Below are 16642 nucleotides of genomic sequence, written 5' to 3'. Positions count from 1 at the left end.
AGTATAAATAAATTCAGATACAGTTTTTTGAAGGAATCCGATTAATATTCAGGAAGACATGTCCTCACACTAGGAAACTACTAAGAAAAATAACTTGGCTATAGTTATCCATAGATTCTTTCTGTTCTGAAAGCATTTATGGGAATGGAGTAGACTCATGTTTAAACTCTGGAACCCATGACTTTGAGATGGCCTGAATTATCCCTAACACTGCTAGGAACCTTGGGAAAATGCAAAAAATGTTAAGAGAATCTGAATGATCATGAGTTCCCATTCGCTTTTCTTTTTGAGCTAATTGCTAAAGGCTGCCTAAATTAGGGATCAACATTTGCTTTTTTTCAAAAATTTATTACTGTGATCCTCTACTTTGCAAATAATTTTAATGAAAACACACTTGAGTAAGCAAATTGAGATGTAAAGAAATCTTACTCTATTAGAGTATTGTGTTAAAAATTCAGCAGTTTAATAGGAACTGGCATTAGTTCTGAAGTTTTTCTAAGGAACTAGAATAGTGTTTCTCAAAGTGGAATTCTGATCCCATGACATTTGGTCAGCTGAGTTTAGAATGTTGATTGCTCTGTCTCCCCCTTAATGATTCTGTATTAAAAAACATTTGTTTCATTCAACAATTCTTAGGTATTTTACCACAGAAACCATTTTCTGTAAATCTGCCATTCAATTCCACTAAGCATATTGGAAGAAAAGCTAGTCTAGAGTTTTATCTATTTTAATTTGATGACTTCACAGTTAGAGTGTTTTATTTTCTTTTAACTCTAGGATTAACTGATAGAATCAAAGTGAAAACATTGAGGTAGCTCTGTCTACAACTCTCCTCAATATTTATGCCTTTTTCGAAGTAGTTTTAAAAATAATAGTTAAATGTAATGCTTTTCTAAAGTTAATAAAATGATTAAAAAATTATATAGTATAAAATTCAGCAACTTAATGCTGTTGTGTTTGGATCTTCTTGTTGTACTGGCTTCTGAAATCAGTGCACGTCTTTTACCTGAGAAGTTGACCATTTATACAACATTAGTTGGACTACTGAATGCCAGGAATTACAACTTCGGTGGAGAATTTGTAGAAGCCATGATTCGCCAACTGAAAGAATCATTGAAATCAAACAATTTTAATGAAGCTGTATATTTGGTAAGTTTTTGGCCTTTTGACTTTTGGGAGGTTTCTGGTATGTTATGAACTTAGCGTTGGAATGGAGGAGAGAGGTGAGCTGCAACCAAATAATTTATCTTTTCTCTTGAAATACAGTTCTCCACTCACCATAACAGCTGCCCTCTTGAAACCATTCTTCTTAAAGATACAGAGCTCATTACCAAATCCAATGATACGGCTTCTTTTAACTTTAAATCCAGATTGACCTCCTTATAATAAATGATGCTTTACACGTCTTAGCTCTTGGTTTCTGCTGTACCACTTTCTTCACGACCTCCTGCTGCCACCTGTGTTTTATTTCTCAGGCTCCTTTTTCTGGGTCAGCTTCCTCTGCCCCTTTTAAATTTCTGTGTTTCTCAGAATTCTGTCCTCACTTCACTTTTTTTCAAATATTCTCTTTTAAAGCATTCCCATTCTCATAGCTTTGTAAACTACCTTTATTTTGATGACCCTCCCCCTCCCCACTATAGTTTTAGCTCCTGCTTCAGCGTTTCTCCTGAGCTGCAGACCTATGTTCCAGATGCTTCCTAGATAGCCCTAAGGAAACTTGTCTGAACGTTTATTCCTAAATTAATACATTATTCATACCTCCTTTTCTCAGTCCTCACCCCAACCCACACAAGTGGCTGGTGTTTACTGGATAGCTACCCAAAAACCTGAACATTGATTTTTGTCTTCCCTTTGCCATACTCTAAGCAGTCCCCAAGCCCTGTCAGTTCTACCTCATAAATTTCTCTCCAATTTGTCCCTTCTCTGTCTCCAGGGCCTCTAGTATAGTTCATGCCTTCCTAAATGGAAATGGAATTAAGCCTTATTAACATGTAACGTTTAGACTGACAGCCTTATTAATATGTGTAGACAGTGGGCCTCTGTATATTAGGAATAAATATATATGCGTGTTGAAGGTACGTGATCAAATTCTTTTCTGAGTATACAGTCAAAAGAGTTGGACACTGATTAGGCTATAAGATTAAGTTCAAACTTCATTAGCTTGACCCATCATGGTTGCCCCTGTCTGTTTCTCTTTGCCTTCCATATATTCCCAGCTCTGTCAGAATTACTTGTGGGTCCCTGAACACACCTTGTGTTTGAACCTCTCTGTTTAGAAGCCTCTCCAGTTGAGGATACTTTATTGATTCTTCATGACCTAGTTTGATTGTTACCTACTTTATGATGTTTTCCCTTACTCCCTTTATCCCTGTTTCTAGAGCACTTTTTCTTTATCTTCTAGTATAGGAGTCATCCTTTTGGGTCAAGATTGTGCACGTCCCACTAGTCTATGAGCTCCCATTTGACAGAGACTTTAATAGTGCTTAGCGGTGGCACACAAAGGACACCCAATAAATTTCTGTTTGTTTCCATTTCTGTGGTCCAGTGAAAATTTTTCTCAACCAAACAAAAATTATTGGTTGTAGTAGCTAGAATATTACAGTTTAGGTTCTAGTGTAGTAGACTTCCCTTGTAGCTCAGCTGGTAAAGAATCTGCCTGCAATAGGGGAGACCTGGGTTCTATCCCTGGGTTGGGAAGATGCCCTGGAGAAGGGAAAGGTTACCCACTCCAGTATTCTGGCCTAAAGAACTGCATAGACTGTATAGTCCATGGGGTTGCCAAGAGTCAGACACGACTGAGCGACTTTCACTTTGACTTCCTGGGCTGGTATAAATGTAAAGCTGTACATGCAGATTCCTGTCCTTCATATAGTCTCTTTAACAGCTCCTCAGCTCTGCTGTTGGAGCACAAAAGCAGCCAAAGACTACATGTAAACAAATGAGCATGGCTGTGTAATAATTGATTTGTGGACACTGAAATTTAATTTCATATAATTTGTATGAATCAAAATATTATTTTGTTTTTTTTTCCAAGCCTTTAAATATCTAAAACACCATTCTTAATTTACAGGTTCCTTAAAAAACAGGTAGTGGCCTAGATTTGGTCCTTGGGTAAAATGCTTGTTTTATAAATATTATAAAGGACATTTAGATTTAATAGAAATTGCTTTCCCAATAGGTCCGTTTTCTGTCTGATCTTGTGAACTGTCATGTCATTGCTGCCCCATCAATGGTTGCTATGTTTGAAAATTTTGTAAGTGTAACTCAGGAAGAAGATGTGCCTCAGGTAAGAAAACCCCTTGTGCTGGATTTCATTCATATGGTATGAGGAATTTTTCACTAATAGCCCTTTAGCAAAAAAAAAAAAAAAAACAAACAGATTAATAGATATTACATTATAAATTCTTAATATCTGAAAGTTAAGCCAACTGGCATAATGGTCGATCCTCATGACATATGTATATTAGTTAAATGATTCTGCCTAATAAGATTAATATATCTGAAAATGCTCTGAATGAGCCGACGTCTTCATTAGCCCTATAAATAGTGTCCATAGGATTTCATTCAGGAATAAATATGATGTGAATGAAACTTCACTAGCACCTATCTTAAAGGCACCTTTTAAAAACTTCTTCAGGTGCGACGGGATTGGTACGTGTATGCGTTTCTGTCGTCCTTGCCCTGGGTTGGAAAGGAGTTGTATGAAAAGAAAGATGCAGAGATGGACCGAATCTTTGCCAGCACTGAAAGCTATCTTAAGTAAGGGCACAGCAGCATGGTAATGGTTTTGTGTCCCCTTAAGGTTTTGCCCAGGGAATTCTGTTTTAAGTTTGGTTTTCTATTAATAGGTACCTCTTTGGATATTGTTAATATCTACATAGTTACAAATAAAGCTGAAGAAGTCTAAAGATAAAAATTTGCTTTCTCATTACACTAAGCTACCTTCAATATTTTTTAAATGTTTTATATTTTTCAAAAGTTGTAGTTTTATATTTAATAATATATACATGTTTGCAAAAGAAGAATGAAAATAAGAGTGTGAATGTTCTAACATTTGAATATATCCTTCTCTCCTTTTATACAAGTGATGCTCCAGTATACAGATTGTTCTTCTACGCACACTTCCTTTTCCCCCCTTAATACAGTTTGGATTTGTTGTGTAAAATATTTAGCTCTACCTCATTCTTTTAACAGCTGTATGGTATTCAACTCATTTAATGTACCATAATTTCTTTAATTCGTTTCCTGTTGGTAGACATTGAGCCTATTGCAAGTCTTTGGCTATTTTAAATTGCGTTTCAGTGAATATCTTTGTACGTATGTCTTTGTGTACATGTGCAAATGTGTTTGTGGGTTATGTGAATTTTTAGAAATGGCATTACTAGGTTGAAGTGTCTTAACAGTTTTAATTTTGATAGATTGTTTAGTCAGATTGCCTTCCAAAGAGATTTTACTCTTCCAGATCTCTTCTAAAGTGATTGATTATTTATCAGTTAGCCTTCTGCCAGCAGTGTTTTCAAAACTGTATTTGCCTACATTTTGGCAGTACAATACATTATCAACGATTCTGCCATCTGACAGTTTGACAGGTTAAAATGTTTCACTCCTGTGATTTGCATTTTCTTAATTATGAAAGCAACTGAACATCTTTTCATGTTTTTAAAAACCTAAATGTAGGTTTTCATTTTAACTTTTAGAAGACGCCAAAAGACTCATGTACCCATGTTACAAGTATGGACCGCAGAGAAACCACATCCGCAAGAAGAGGTAAATTGACTTTCGTCTCTTGTGATAGATACAAGCACAGTCAGAGTAGATTCTTAATCTCTGACATACCCAGTCATCCCATTTGTATACCATAGCTATGTTTTCACACTTCATATCAGGGGTTCAGCTCCTCATAGCCCTAGGCATATAGTGTATTTTTAATAAATATTAGAATGTCCTTAGAACGTTCCCTATTCTGTGGGATTCCAGATATCATAGAGTTGATGTATTTTTTACTTAAATGCCCAATTTGAAAAAATAAGATATAACAGCCCCAGACAGACTTTGTAAAGTAATTAAAACGTGTACAGAAACATAGCACTATTCTTTTGTAATGTGTTTAATAAGTTAGCTTGCTTTTGTATCCTATATTTTAGAAAGTAGTAGATTTTTGGTTTTGTCTAGTCAAAATGTTATTTCACCTAGCCTCCAAATATCTATTAATTGTTAAAAATTAATCTGTCTTTAGTATTTAGATTGCCTCTGGGCCCAGATTCAGAAATTGAAAAAGGATCGCTGGCAGGAGCGGCACATCCTAAGACCTTATCTTGCCTTTGACAGCATCCTGTGTGAAGCACTGCAGCACAACCTGCCTCCATTCACACCACCTCCTCACACAGAAGACTCGGTGTACCCAATGCCAAGGGTCATCTTCAGGATGTTTGATTACACAGATGATCCTGAGGTATGTGCATGGTCAGCAGAGGTTTCTTTCAAAGGGCCTGTGTTATGTTGTACTTACGGTTTCATCTTGTTAGAATTATGCCTGCAGGACATTTCAATTTTGAGTCATTTGTTGTCTGAGAGGGTCAGTGGCAGTGAGGTTAACGTCTAATTCAGTGAATGGAATCACCTCATTATGTAAGAAATCATATTTAGCTTGTATAAATGAAGAGACAGCGTGGTGTACAATCAAAAAGTTTAGGTTCAAGAGCCAGGTTGGTTTGGGTTTTAATCCCGATTTAGGCATATCCCAGCTGTGCAATCTTGAGTGAGTTATTTACGTTAGTTTCCTAAATAGAATAATAATTAGTATATAGCTCACAAAGTTGTAATGAGGATTAAATTGTTAATATACACACATAAGGTATACAGAATGATATATGACACATGGTAAGTGCTCAGTAGTGTTTAAAAATCCCAAAGATAAGTATAAGCTGACTTTATAGTTCTTAAATATATATTTTTTTTATTATGAGGTCAAGTTGTTGATAGCCTTTATCCTTTAGCAGATTAAAAAATGTATACGTTTGATAATAACATTTAGTATAAAAATTTACATTTTAACTATGCTTTACTTTATGCCTTTGTGTTTAAATGACTGTTAACTTTAACACCCAAGCAGCAAGCATAGTGATCACTGGATTGGTGCTGAACAGAAACTCGCCTAACTAAAGTGCCAAGTGGTAGTGGTGGTGTAGTCGTGCCTGACTCTTGATAACCTCGTGGACTGTAGCCCACAAGGCTCTCTGTCACACCTGTTGCTTGTACGTTCCAGTCAGCATAGAGCAGAGTTCCTCAACCTCAGCACAATTGATCTTTGGGGCTGTGGAATCCTTAGTTGTGAGGCTGTCTTATGAATTGTTTGATGCCTAGAATTCTCCCTGGCCTCTGCCTTCTAGGTGCCAGTAGCGTGTCAGTTGTGACAACCAAAAATGTCTCCAGAGTTTGCCAGATGTTCCCCTAGGGGCAAAATTGCCCCTGGTTGAGAACCACTGGCGTAAGAACCTGTATTACCACCTAAGGTCAAATTTGAGTTTTCTTCCCCTGCCTTCTCTCTTCTCTTCTATGGAAAGTTGCTTTTGATCAGTGAAATTTTAGTGTATGTATATTCTATCTTAGAGTTAATAGTTGTTGGGTAATGGGTTAGTTAGTTGCTCAAGTCATGTCTGACTCTTTGCAACCCCATGGACTGTAGCCCTGCCAGGCTCATCTGTCCATGGAATTCTTCAGGCAAGAATACTGGAGTGGATTGCCATTTCCAGGGGATCTTCCCAACCCAGGGTAATCGGTTATAAATACAGAGTTATCAACTTGCTACCCACTTGCAGTATTCCATATATAATAAAATGCTTTAGTCAACTTTATGTAATGGTCTAATTAGGTGTATGTAATTGGAAGTCTACTTTACAATAAGACGATTAGAATCTTTGTGATTAGGTATTTATTTGTGCAAAGGGAACATTAGGACATCAAAATCTGCCTCTCCTGTACTGTTTGTAATTGGTATTGCCTCTGTGATGTGCCCATCATCCTTTGCCAGAAGAGCTTAAATATACAAGATATCTTAAGAGGATTTGGTTGTTTAGTTCTGGTCTTTCAAAAAAAATTTTGTTTTTCTTTTTTGATTAGAAATTATAAAGTAAAGTAAAAGTCACCATTAAAAGTCTACAGTGGTCACTAAAAAAGGAAATAAAAATAAACGCATTGAACCTGTTTGCTATGCATATTTTTAAAAATTAAACAATACGTAGATAGTGTTCTTTAACCTTTTTAAAAACAACACAGCGTGGATATCTTTCAACATATATGTGATTTTTTTATATCTACATAGTGTTTTAAATAAAATTTCCCCCCCTCCATGTGTGTGTTTTTAAAAAAAAGAGAAACACAGTGTGGATATCTTCTAACATGTATGTGATTTTTTATGTCTACAGAGTGTTTAAAATTCCCCCCCTCCATGTGTTTGTTTTTTTCCAGTTTTATTTTTAATTTATTTTATCTTTGGCTGTGCTTAATCTTGTTGCTGTGCAAGCTTTTCTCTAGTTGCGGTAAGTGGGGGCTCCTCTGCTGCAGTGCTTGGGCTTCACATTGCAGTGGCTTCTCTTGTTGCGGAACACAGAGTCCAGGGCGTGCAGGGTTCAGTGGCTGCAGCACATAGACTCAGTAGTCGCCGCCCCTGGGCTCCAGTGCTTGGGCTCAGTAGTTGTGGTGCACAACAGTAGCTATGGTCTTAGTTGCTCTGCGGCACGTGGGATCTTCCTGAATCGGGGCTCAAACGCATGTCCCATGCGTTGGCAGGTGGATTCTTTACCATCAAGCCACCATGGAAGCCCCCTCTCCATGTTTTTTATGGAAGTAATCCAGTCTCATTGTGTAAAAAACGAAATCAAGGACTAACAATATACAAAAAATTAAAGTTTGCATTTAAGTTAATGATTTAATCATTTAAGACTTGAGGTGGGCAGAGATAGTAGTGTCAGGTAGAAGAAAAACTATAACTGATGTTCTAGTTCTCTTGTAGGTAGGGGAACACAGAAGTAAAATCTGTTGAAATACAGAGCTTTCACACTTGTGAACTTTTATTTTCAGCATCCAATATAAAAAGTATTGGAACATAATAAGCTCTCATATATTTTGTTAAAGAAATGAAAACTATTTTGTCTGGCCCTGTAGTATATAGCTGTTGTTTTGATTCCAGGGTCCTGTAATGCCAGGGAGTCATTCAGTGGAAAGATTTGTAATAGAAGAGAATCTTCACTGCATCATTAAGTCCCATTGGAAGGAAAGGAAGACTTGGTAAGATGCTTTTCATGGTACTTTTACTAGTGTGGCAAAAAAGTAGTAATCTTAATGATTTAGAAAGAGCAAAATACATGTTAAGAGTAAGAAAGTCTTCCTCTTCCTGGTTTCCGGCTCACTATGACCAATTTCGAAAACACTTGACTTGCTTTCTGGCAGCACTTCAGCTTCAAATAGTACTTTTCTGGATGCTGTGTAGTACTGTAGTGCTTTATAGTGTTATGCATAGGATGCCTGCTCTTTTATGTGGATATTTTCCATATGTTCTGGATAAATTAATTTGAGTGACAAGCTATTTTGGGGATAAATGTTGCAGGAATAAATGAATACTAATGGTTTTGCTCTGTTTCCTAGCAGTTAGACATCAAGCTTTGGAAAAGTTTATTTTTAATGTTTTCTAAAACCTTGGAGAGTTTTAGTTTGGATTTTAAGATGGAAAAGAATATAGCATTTTGGGGATAGTCTACCATATAAAACTATTTAAGTTAGTAGATCTGAATATACTTCCTTACTATTATTTACATTCTTTCTGATCTTTCAAGGAGTTCTGGATATACATTAAAGAGTTTCCTTTAGGGTAGAAAAAATAATTTGTGCTGTAGTTAGATGAAGTAACGGAAATCTAGAACATTTGAGAAAATATTTCCTTCATATCTACACACACTGTTTTTGAAACTGCTTATTTGGTTTTTCATTTATCTGTGTATACTCACTGAACTTAAATTACACTTTTTATAGTGCTGCACAGCTAGTGAGTTATCCTGGGAAGAACAAGATCCCCTTGAACTACCACATAGTTGAGGTATGCATTCCAGATGAAGCTTGTTTCAAAGTCTCAGAATCTTTCTGTTGACTGTAAAGTGCAATCTGCTTCTGGCCTTTTGTTATTGTTCTTGCTGCTTGTCAGATAATGAAAATTAACAGAGAAAAAGAGGAAGTTGCTTTCAGTTTTGGAGCTCTGTTAACCGTGTTAGTCAAGCGAAAAGAGAAGGTTAAGCCCAGTAACCAAACAAAATTTTGAGTTGCCTATAATTTATTTATTTAGTATGTCTTCATTCATGGATAGTTATCATGGATACTGTAAGTTACCTCTAACTCTAGCAGTTCATTGGCCACTTAACAGATGTGTGTGTGCGTGCGCATGTCTGTGCTCAGTTGTGTTCAACTCTTAGTGACCCCATGGACTATAGCCTTCCAGGCCTCCTCTGTGCATGGAATTTTCCAAGCAAGAATACTGGAGTGGGTTGCTATTTCCTTCTCCAGGGAACATATGTATAAGCGGCTTAAATACTTTATAATAATCTTTAGGCAGATAACCCATTTTTTACCTGTGTTTATCTGGTTTCTTACTACTAGCATACTCTGGACTAGTATATTATTTCCTGTATCACAAGGGTAGGGAAATACGAATTCTTATTTAGAAATCAAAAGAGCCAATTGTTTTGGAAGTGAAAAGAATAGATAATGCTTTTGATTCCATATTAACTCATACAGTTGAACACCTTATAGAAATTTATTTCCCAAAAAAACAGTATTTTCACTTGATACATGAGTCAAACTGTCAATTATATTATTCCTTTATGTTAAAAGCTCAGTGTGAACATAATTACAGTGTCTTCTTTAATTCACTTTTTATTCATACTCTACGAGTGTGAACAGTGGTGTAGTGCATCTGTGCGCTATAGATAGACAGTGCGTCTGTTCTGTCTTTACAAAACTTGAGAGCATGCTTAGGCTACTGGATTTCACTCATTGACATGTCAGTTGAAGTGTAAAACGTAAGTCACATTTTAAAAGCTGCAAAATGTTTAGAAATTCCTACAAAAGTGTGGGAGATGGGAGTGAGGAGGAGGAATGCAAACTAGGCTTTAGAAGTCTAGGTATGTGGCCCACAAATTATATATGGAGGATGAAAACAAATCTCTGAACAAGAGCATGGCCAAAATGTCTGGGACTACCAAAAAGGTAGTAACTGTGCAGAATGACTTAACTATCTTCTGATCCCATCCTCAGAGCCTACAAAGGGCTTTTATTTCTTATAGAGCTGAAATTCTGATGGCTCTATGAGTCCCTAGTAAACTACCTCCCTGAACTAACTCTGATACTTTCAAAGTTGAAATTTAATTCTCTGGAAATATCAGCTAAGCATTAATTTTTGCATATTCTTATTGATTGAGTTACAGAGATAAGAAATCTTCATTATGGTACTCAATCATAGGTCTTTGTGTTTTAGAGAGCATAGTTTTTAAGGTTAAAAAGTTACTTTTCAAAATTACGAATATCACAAAATTTAGAACACTGAGGTCTTTCTAAATAGTAGAAGTGCATGGATCGCTGTTGAATTGAGTGCTGACTTGTGATTCCCTTGTAGGTGATCTTTGCAGAGCTGTTTCAGCTTCCAGCACCGCCTCATATAGATGTGATGTACACAACACTTCTCATTGAACTATGCAAACTTCAGCCTGGCTCTCTACCCCAAGTTGTATCCTTTCCTTTGTTTTTAAACGTCCTCTGTTTGGCCTGGCTTTACAAGATTGTTAAATATTTCTGCTGGGTGGGTTTAAATCACTTCATGAAAACAGTTTGACATTTCTTTAAAAGTTAAAAATCACATATACCATACAATCAACCACTCTACTCTTTGTTGACTAAGAGTATTAATGTTTATAACTTTATGTGTAACAACCCCAAACTGGAAACTGTCCAAATATCCATCAATACGTGAATGGATAAGCAAATTTTGTTACAATTATACAATGGAATACTACTCAGGTTGAAAAAAAAAAAGAACAGATTTTCAATGCAGGCATCAACATGAGTGAATTGCAAAATATATGTTGAATAAAAGATGCCAAACAAATATGAATTCATAGTATATGATCCCATTTACACAGAATCCTAGAAAATGCAAATAATGTAGTGACAACAGACCAAGATTTGCTTGGGGGCATAAATGGGAAGAAGGGAGGATGGATTATAAGGAGAATGTAGCAATTTTGGAGGTGATGTAAATGTTTATTATCTTGATTTCACAGGTGTATACAGGTCAGGTGTTATTGTATATCATCGATACCTCAAAGAGCAGTTACTTGAATTACTAGCCATTTCATGGACTTCTAGGAAATGTTATTCGTTTTTTCTATTACAGATTTATTTTCAAAGAGAGTATGGTTTCCTTATCCTGAAATTCACAGCTTGCACAGGCAACTGAAATGTTATATATGCGTTTGGACACGATGAATACTACATGTGTAGACAGGTATAGTGTTGCCCCCTCCTTTTTTTTTTTTTTTTTAATATTTGGCTGCAGTGGGTTTTAGCTGCTGCATGTGAGATCCAGTTCCCTGACCAAGAATCAAACCCACGTCCCCTAAATTGGGAGCGTGGAGTCTTAGCCACTGTACTACCAGGGAAGTCCCTGCCTTATTTCTATAGTGTTAGCAGCTTCTACTCCCTGTACTTTATAAAAGTATTTGATCAGAAAAATTTTTGCCCTTTTAAGAATTTCCAAGTTGGTTTTTCTTTCTTGCCTCCTGCAAATAATCCTATATATAATAAAGCTCATACTTGTTGTAATATAGCATTTCACTTTCTAGTCTTAATTTTCAATGTGAAATGATACCCATGCTGAAGTTTTCTTTAATTTCATTGCTTATTTGTTTGGTGCTTTGGTATGGTTACACTTTCCCTTTGTAATTAGGTAGGTAAGCTTTTAAAATAGACTTTATGCTAATTCATATGTAGAAGCAGAGTCTAATTGCGTATATTTATTATGTTTATATATTATGTATTTGTTTATAGATAGTGTCTGTTTCTAAAATAATTAACTTCTCTATAACTACAACTTCAAGACTTGGTTTATACAAAAGACCATATTGGAGTTTTACAGCTGTGTTGATTGGCATGCCCACTTTTGTCTTTTGGGTGAAATCTTCCTGCCTCTGTTAGCTAACATGCTCTCTTACTCTGTCACTTTCCCAGATTAGCTCAGAACAGATAGTGCATATTTTCCATAATCTGTCACGTCCATTGTTGAAATGCAATATTTGAAAACTATCAGAAAAGGCTACCCTGTGTGTTGACCTATTATCTTGAGTAGTTTTAATGATTGAAATTATAGGGACATAAGGGATATGCTTTAAGGTGTCTGCTGAGGTTTTTCCCAGTCTAATTAATAAACTGCCGGTTGCTCTGGGCATTCCAACTATGCCATTCATTCAGCAAGTATTTACTGGGCTCTTACAAATTTCACAGTATTATATAGTATACTAAAGTGATCCCTGTCTAGTTAGATCAGGGGTGTCTTTAAGAGAAAAAGGGGCTTTGATGGTACGTTTTGTTGTTTGTGGTAAAAAGGGCCTGGTATGATAATGAAAGCCTGCGCTTTGGCTCTTGCATTTATAAAATGTTTTTGATCTTTTTTTGCACCTCACAGCTCTGTTTCACTGTCAGTTAAAGGGAATAATACATCCCTCAGCAGTTACTGTGAGAATTAAATTATATAATACAAACATATATAAGGTTCTTGATATAAAACAGGCACTTGAGTCGTATCTGTTACTCTCTTGAAAAGGATAGCACAGTTAGGAGGAGTGAGATGGGGACTGTTATTTTTTTGAAATAGATGAGTTTCAGGATTTGCACAGAGAAGGATAGGTGGCAGGAGAAAGTAACAGCTATAGGTAGGGTGAAAATAGGGTCGTCTTTGTCTGAAGAATTATGTGAAGTCCTATTATAAACTGCAACCATTCATCGTTTTCCATCCCCCACTCTTTGTGTAGGTTTATTAATTGGTTTTCCCATCATCTAAGTAACTTCCAATTCCGTTGGAGCTGGGAGGATTGGTAAGTAGTGTTATCTCTCTCTTTTCTCTACAATTTACCATTTTAAAAAGTAATATTTAAAACTATAATATAAAAGCCATCTTTTTGTGATCTGAAAGATTTAGTTTTATATATATATATATATATATAAATGAAATAATCTGGGTAGAAGGGAACTATTTGCAGCTTAATACAAGGTAGATATAGGTGCAGATTATGTGTAAGAACTTGTAAAACTGTATTTTGTCATTAGGTCAGATTGTCTTACTCAAGATCCAGAAAGTCCCAAACCAAAGTTCGTAAGAGAAGTTCTAGAAAAATGTATGAGGTAAGTTCTTTGTGTTTTCTCCTTAGCTTAGGTGGTCTCATTTCTGTGGGGGAGGTTTCCCTTCTCTGAATGTATGTCCAGAATATCATTTTTAAAATCCAAGTACCTATCTTTCTTCCCTTTCAGATTTAGGCTGAGAAATTAGGGCAGCCATGCCGTCTGGATTCTATGTGAATTAAGTCAAAAAGTTCATTTTTGTCAAATATGCTTTGAAATAATTTCAAATTTTAGGAAAGTTGCCACAATAGAACTCTGTATCATGTTCATCTAGATCCCCTAGTTAACATTTTACTACATTTGTTCTAATGTCTAGTCCTTTTTCCCTCTCTGTATAATATCTACCCTTTATATTGATCTTTTTCTGAACTTTTTGAAAACAAGTTGCAGATATGATGTCTGATCATTCTTTAATAGTCGGTGGTATATTTCCCCAAAACAAAAAAAAACTTCTTCATGACCAGCACACAGCCCTCCAGATCAGGATCTGAGCTGATACAGTAATACCACTATACAATCCACAGATGCTGCTGAAATTTTGCCAACCATCCCAACAGTATTTTTTTCCTTTCTGGTCCGGAATTCTATCCAGGAGCATGTATAGCATTTAATTGTCATTTTCTTCTGATTCCTTCACCTTGAACTGCTGTTATTCGTTCTCGTTCACATCATTGTCAGTTTTAAAGAATGCGGGCCTTACTTTGTTGTGTCGCCTTGGTGCATCCTCATGACTCAAGTCTCGCATTATCCACCACTAAAGATGTTAATCTTAATTATATGGCCACGTCAGGCTTCTCAACCTGAAACTCCCCATTTTTCCCTTTGTAGTTGATTAATATTTTGTGGGAAATATCCTGAGGTAACACTCCCGTCTTACATCATATCTCCACTGCAACTCGTACTTTTATTTGCCACCACTATGATGATCCTCAGGTGATGATTCCCTTTTTCTGTTATTCTTTCTACATTTATTAGTTTGCTTTCTACTGTAAGAAAGAGCTTTCCTTTTTTACCTGTTTATTAATTCCTATGTTTGTATATCAGTAGAGACTATTTCATTCAGTGGATTATAATTCATTACTGTCATTACTAATTTGATGCTTAAATTGCCCCTGATTTGTCCACTGGGAGTCCTTTGTGCCTTCTGTGTCTTTTTTTCCTTTCTTTAATGTTCTCCCTCCATTCATTGAGCATTTCCTTATTTCTGGCACAAATGTTCTGGGCTCTTCTTATGTTTCCTTGCCCCCTTCCTGGAATCATCTATTCATTCAAAGAGGCGGAGTTTCTTTTAGTGGAGCATGGTATTTAAGTAGCAAGGTCTGGACACTTGATGTGTTCATTGCTATTGGGTGTTACTGGTTTTCCGCCCTCTAGATGGACAAGCATAGTGAATATCTTCATGCACACATATACCCATACATACATAAATCTGTTTTTATATCCACCTAGATGTGTGTATCTTTCCAGTTCCAACCCAACATATCATTTTTCTTCCTAGCCTTCCCCTTTGCCATGATTTCTAAATACCTTGGCAGACATTAAGAAACTTGTCTCCCACTGTCTTGATAAGTATTTATTACAATATAACCAATCTCCCAACCATACAAACTGTTTCCTTCACCTCATCCCACCCTACCATCACCACCTCACATCCTTGGCCACCAGGCTTGTGGACCCACTGGCCCACATCTCAGTACAAACCAGAAAGTTCTGAAGAAGACGTGAGTTCTGTTGTGCTGGCCCAGACAGGAGTTAAAACGACTTGTTGCCCCTTTACTTCTTGGTTGTCAGCTGAGTGCAGGGTGTTGATCTTCTGAGTAAAGTGGGGTATTACCAAAGAATGAAACTGATGAATGGTATTTTCTGAGGCTTTTATTTATATTGTAGGTTGTCTTACCATCAGCGTATATTAGATTTTGTCCCTCCTACCTTCTCAGCTCTATGTCCTGCAAACCCAACCTGCATTTACAAGTATGGAGATGAAAGTAGCAGTAAGTAATGAATCCTCTGTTTTTCAAAGGTACTAATGCAAATATTAAGTCAATTATCTAAGGTGGAGAAAGTGAATTATTTCTCTTCTTGGGTTTATATTTTCTCTGTTTGAAAGGTGATTTCTCACCAGCCTCTGTTGTTTTATTTGCCCTGTCAATAATTTTAAACATTTACTGTGATTTCCTTAGTTATTACTGTCTTGTAACTGTTTTTAATATTGTTTATAATGATTCATGAGATTTTAAGTGGTGTTAAGTATAGCAAGATGAATTTATAGCCAGAACTTACTAAAATGAAAGTATGTGTTTGTCATGGCAATTCTGATTACATGAATCGATTTATCATCTGCTCACAGTACAGGCGTGGGAACGTAGGTGCACACAGAGGCTATGTTTTACCTGCAGTGTGCCTCTAGTCTAGAAGTAAATTCTTAAACATACTTTCTTTCTTTTTGGTCATGCCACTTCTGAGATTTGCACTGTAAATCAAAGGGACTGTTTAATTTGATATGCCATATTGTGCGTTACGCTTAGTGGAGGGGAAGGCTGTGCACCGGTGAGCAGTGGTAGAGGCAGGTGTGGAGTTCCCGTTAGTCTTTTTCCGCGGCACTGTGCTCAGCTCCTCTGTGAGCCTTCCACTTCATGTTGTGTAGCAGTTCTTTGTATCTTAAAACTCATTCCTCTCGCTTGCTTTCTCACATTGCACCCCTGCTTCTCCACCTGCACTTCAGACCACACCTGTTTTCCTTGAAACAAAACCCGGTTCCAGGGCTGCATATTCCATTTCCTATGTTACTGTGTCACTTATTCCTTAAAACAACTCTTGAGAAATAGGTATGTTTCTAACACCAGTTTTACAGTGAGGGAATGGCTTCAAAGAGGTAAAGCCCAGACTTAAATACTGAGCAGCCTTGTTCTTGATCACTGTGTTTTCTGCAAAAAGCAGAGCTTGATGTGGTACTTAGAAGTGCCACATTTTGATTTCTGCTTTGTACTGGCTCAGAGAACCATAAGATACAGTCTTTGATATCAAAGAGTTCAGACTTCTGTTGAACACTGAGCTTTCTTTTTTCCCCACAGAAATAACTCAGCCTCCAGCCTAGCGTTTAAGGCCCACCTAAACTGTTGTTTCTACTTGACGGTTTGTCATTTCCACTCCAGCCAAGCCCACTTTGTTTTTTCCATGCTTCTCATTCTTGGTTTTACCTTTGTTT

General features: G+C 36.6%; 1 protein-coding gene across 2 annotated transcripts in view; it reads left to right on the top strand.

Moving 5' to 3' along the window:
• Positions 1-16642, top strand: part of NCBP1 (nuclear cap binding protein subunit 1) — a 37835-nt gene that overhangs the window by 9754 nt on the left and 11439 nt on the right. The window contains exons 4-15 of one of the 2 annotated variants that reach the window (XM_004004233.5): positions 993-1149; positions 3179-3286; positions 3638-3759; positions 4698-4767; positions 5237-5452; positions 8189-8286; positions 9028-9091; positions 10661-10771; positions 11484-11548; positions 13071-13133; positions 13366-13440; positions 15325-15428. In XM_004004233.5, the coding sequence (XP_004004282.1) occupies positions 993-1149; positions 3179-3286; positions 3638-3759; positions 4698-4767; positions 5237-5452; positions 8189-8286; positions 9028-9091; positions 10661-10771; positions 11484-11548; positions 13071-13133; positions 13366-13440; positions 15325-15428 (1253 nt within the window). Of the gene's footprint in view, positions 1-992; positions 1150-3178; positions 3287-3637; positions 3760-4697; positions 4768-5236; positions 5453-8188; positions 8287-9027; positions 9092-10660; positions 10772-11483; positions 11549-13070; positions 13134-13365; positions 13441-15324; positions 15429-16642 lie in introns of those variants that run through there. The other variant, XM_027964403.3, reaches the window with a different exon arrangement.

Source organism: Ovis aries, chromosome 2, assembly GCF_016772045.2.
Source record: "Ovis aries strain OAR_USU_Benz2616 breed Rambouillet chromosome 2, ARS-UI_Ramb_v3.0, whole genome shotgun sequence".
In the NCBI taxonomy this organism is placed as follows: domain Eukaryota; kingdom Metazoa; phylum Chordata; class Mammalia; order Artiodactyla; family Bovidae; genus Ovis; species Ovis aries.
Note: the sequence above shows the minus strand (reverse complement) of the source record. Positions and strands in the feature narration are given on the sequence as shown.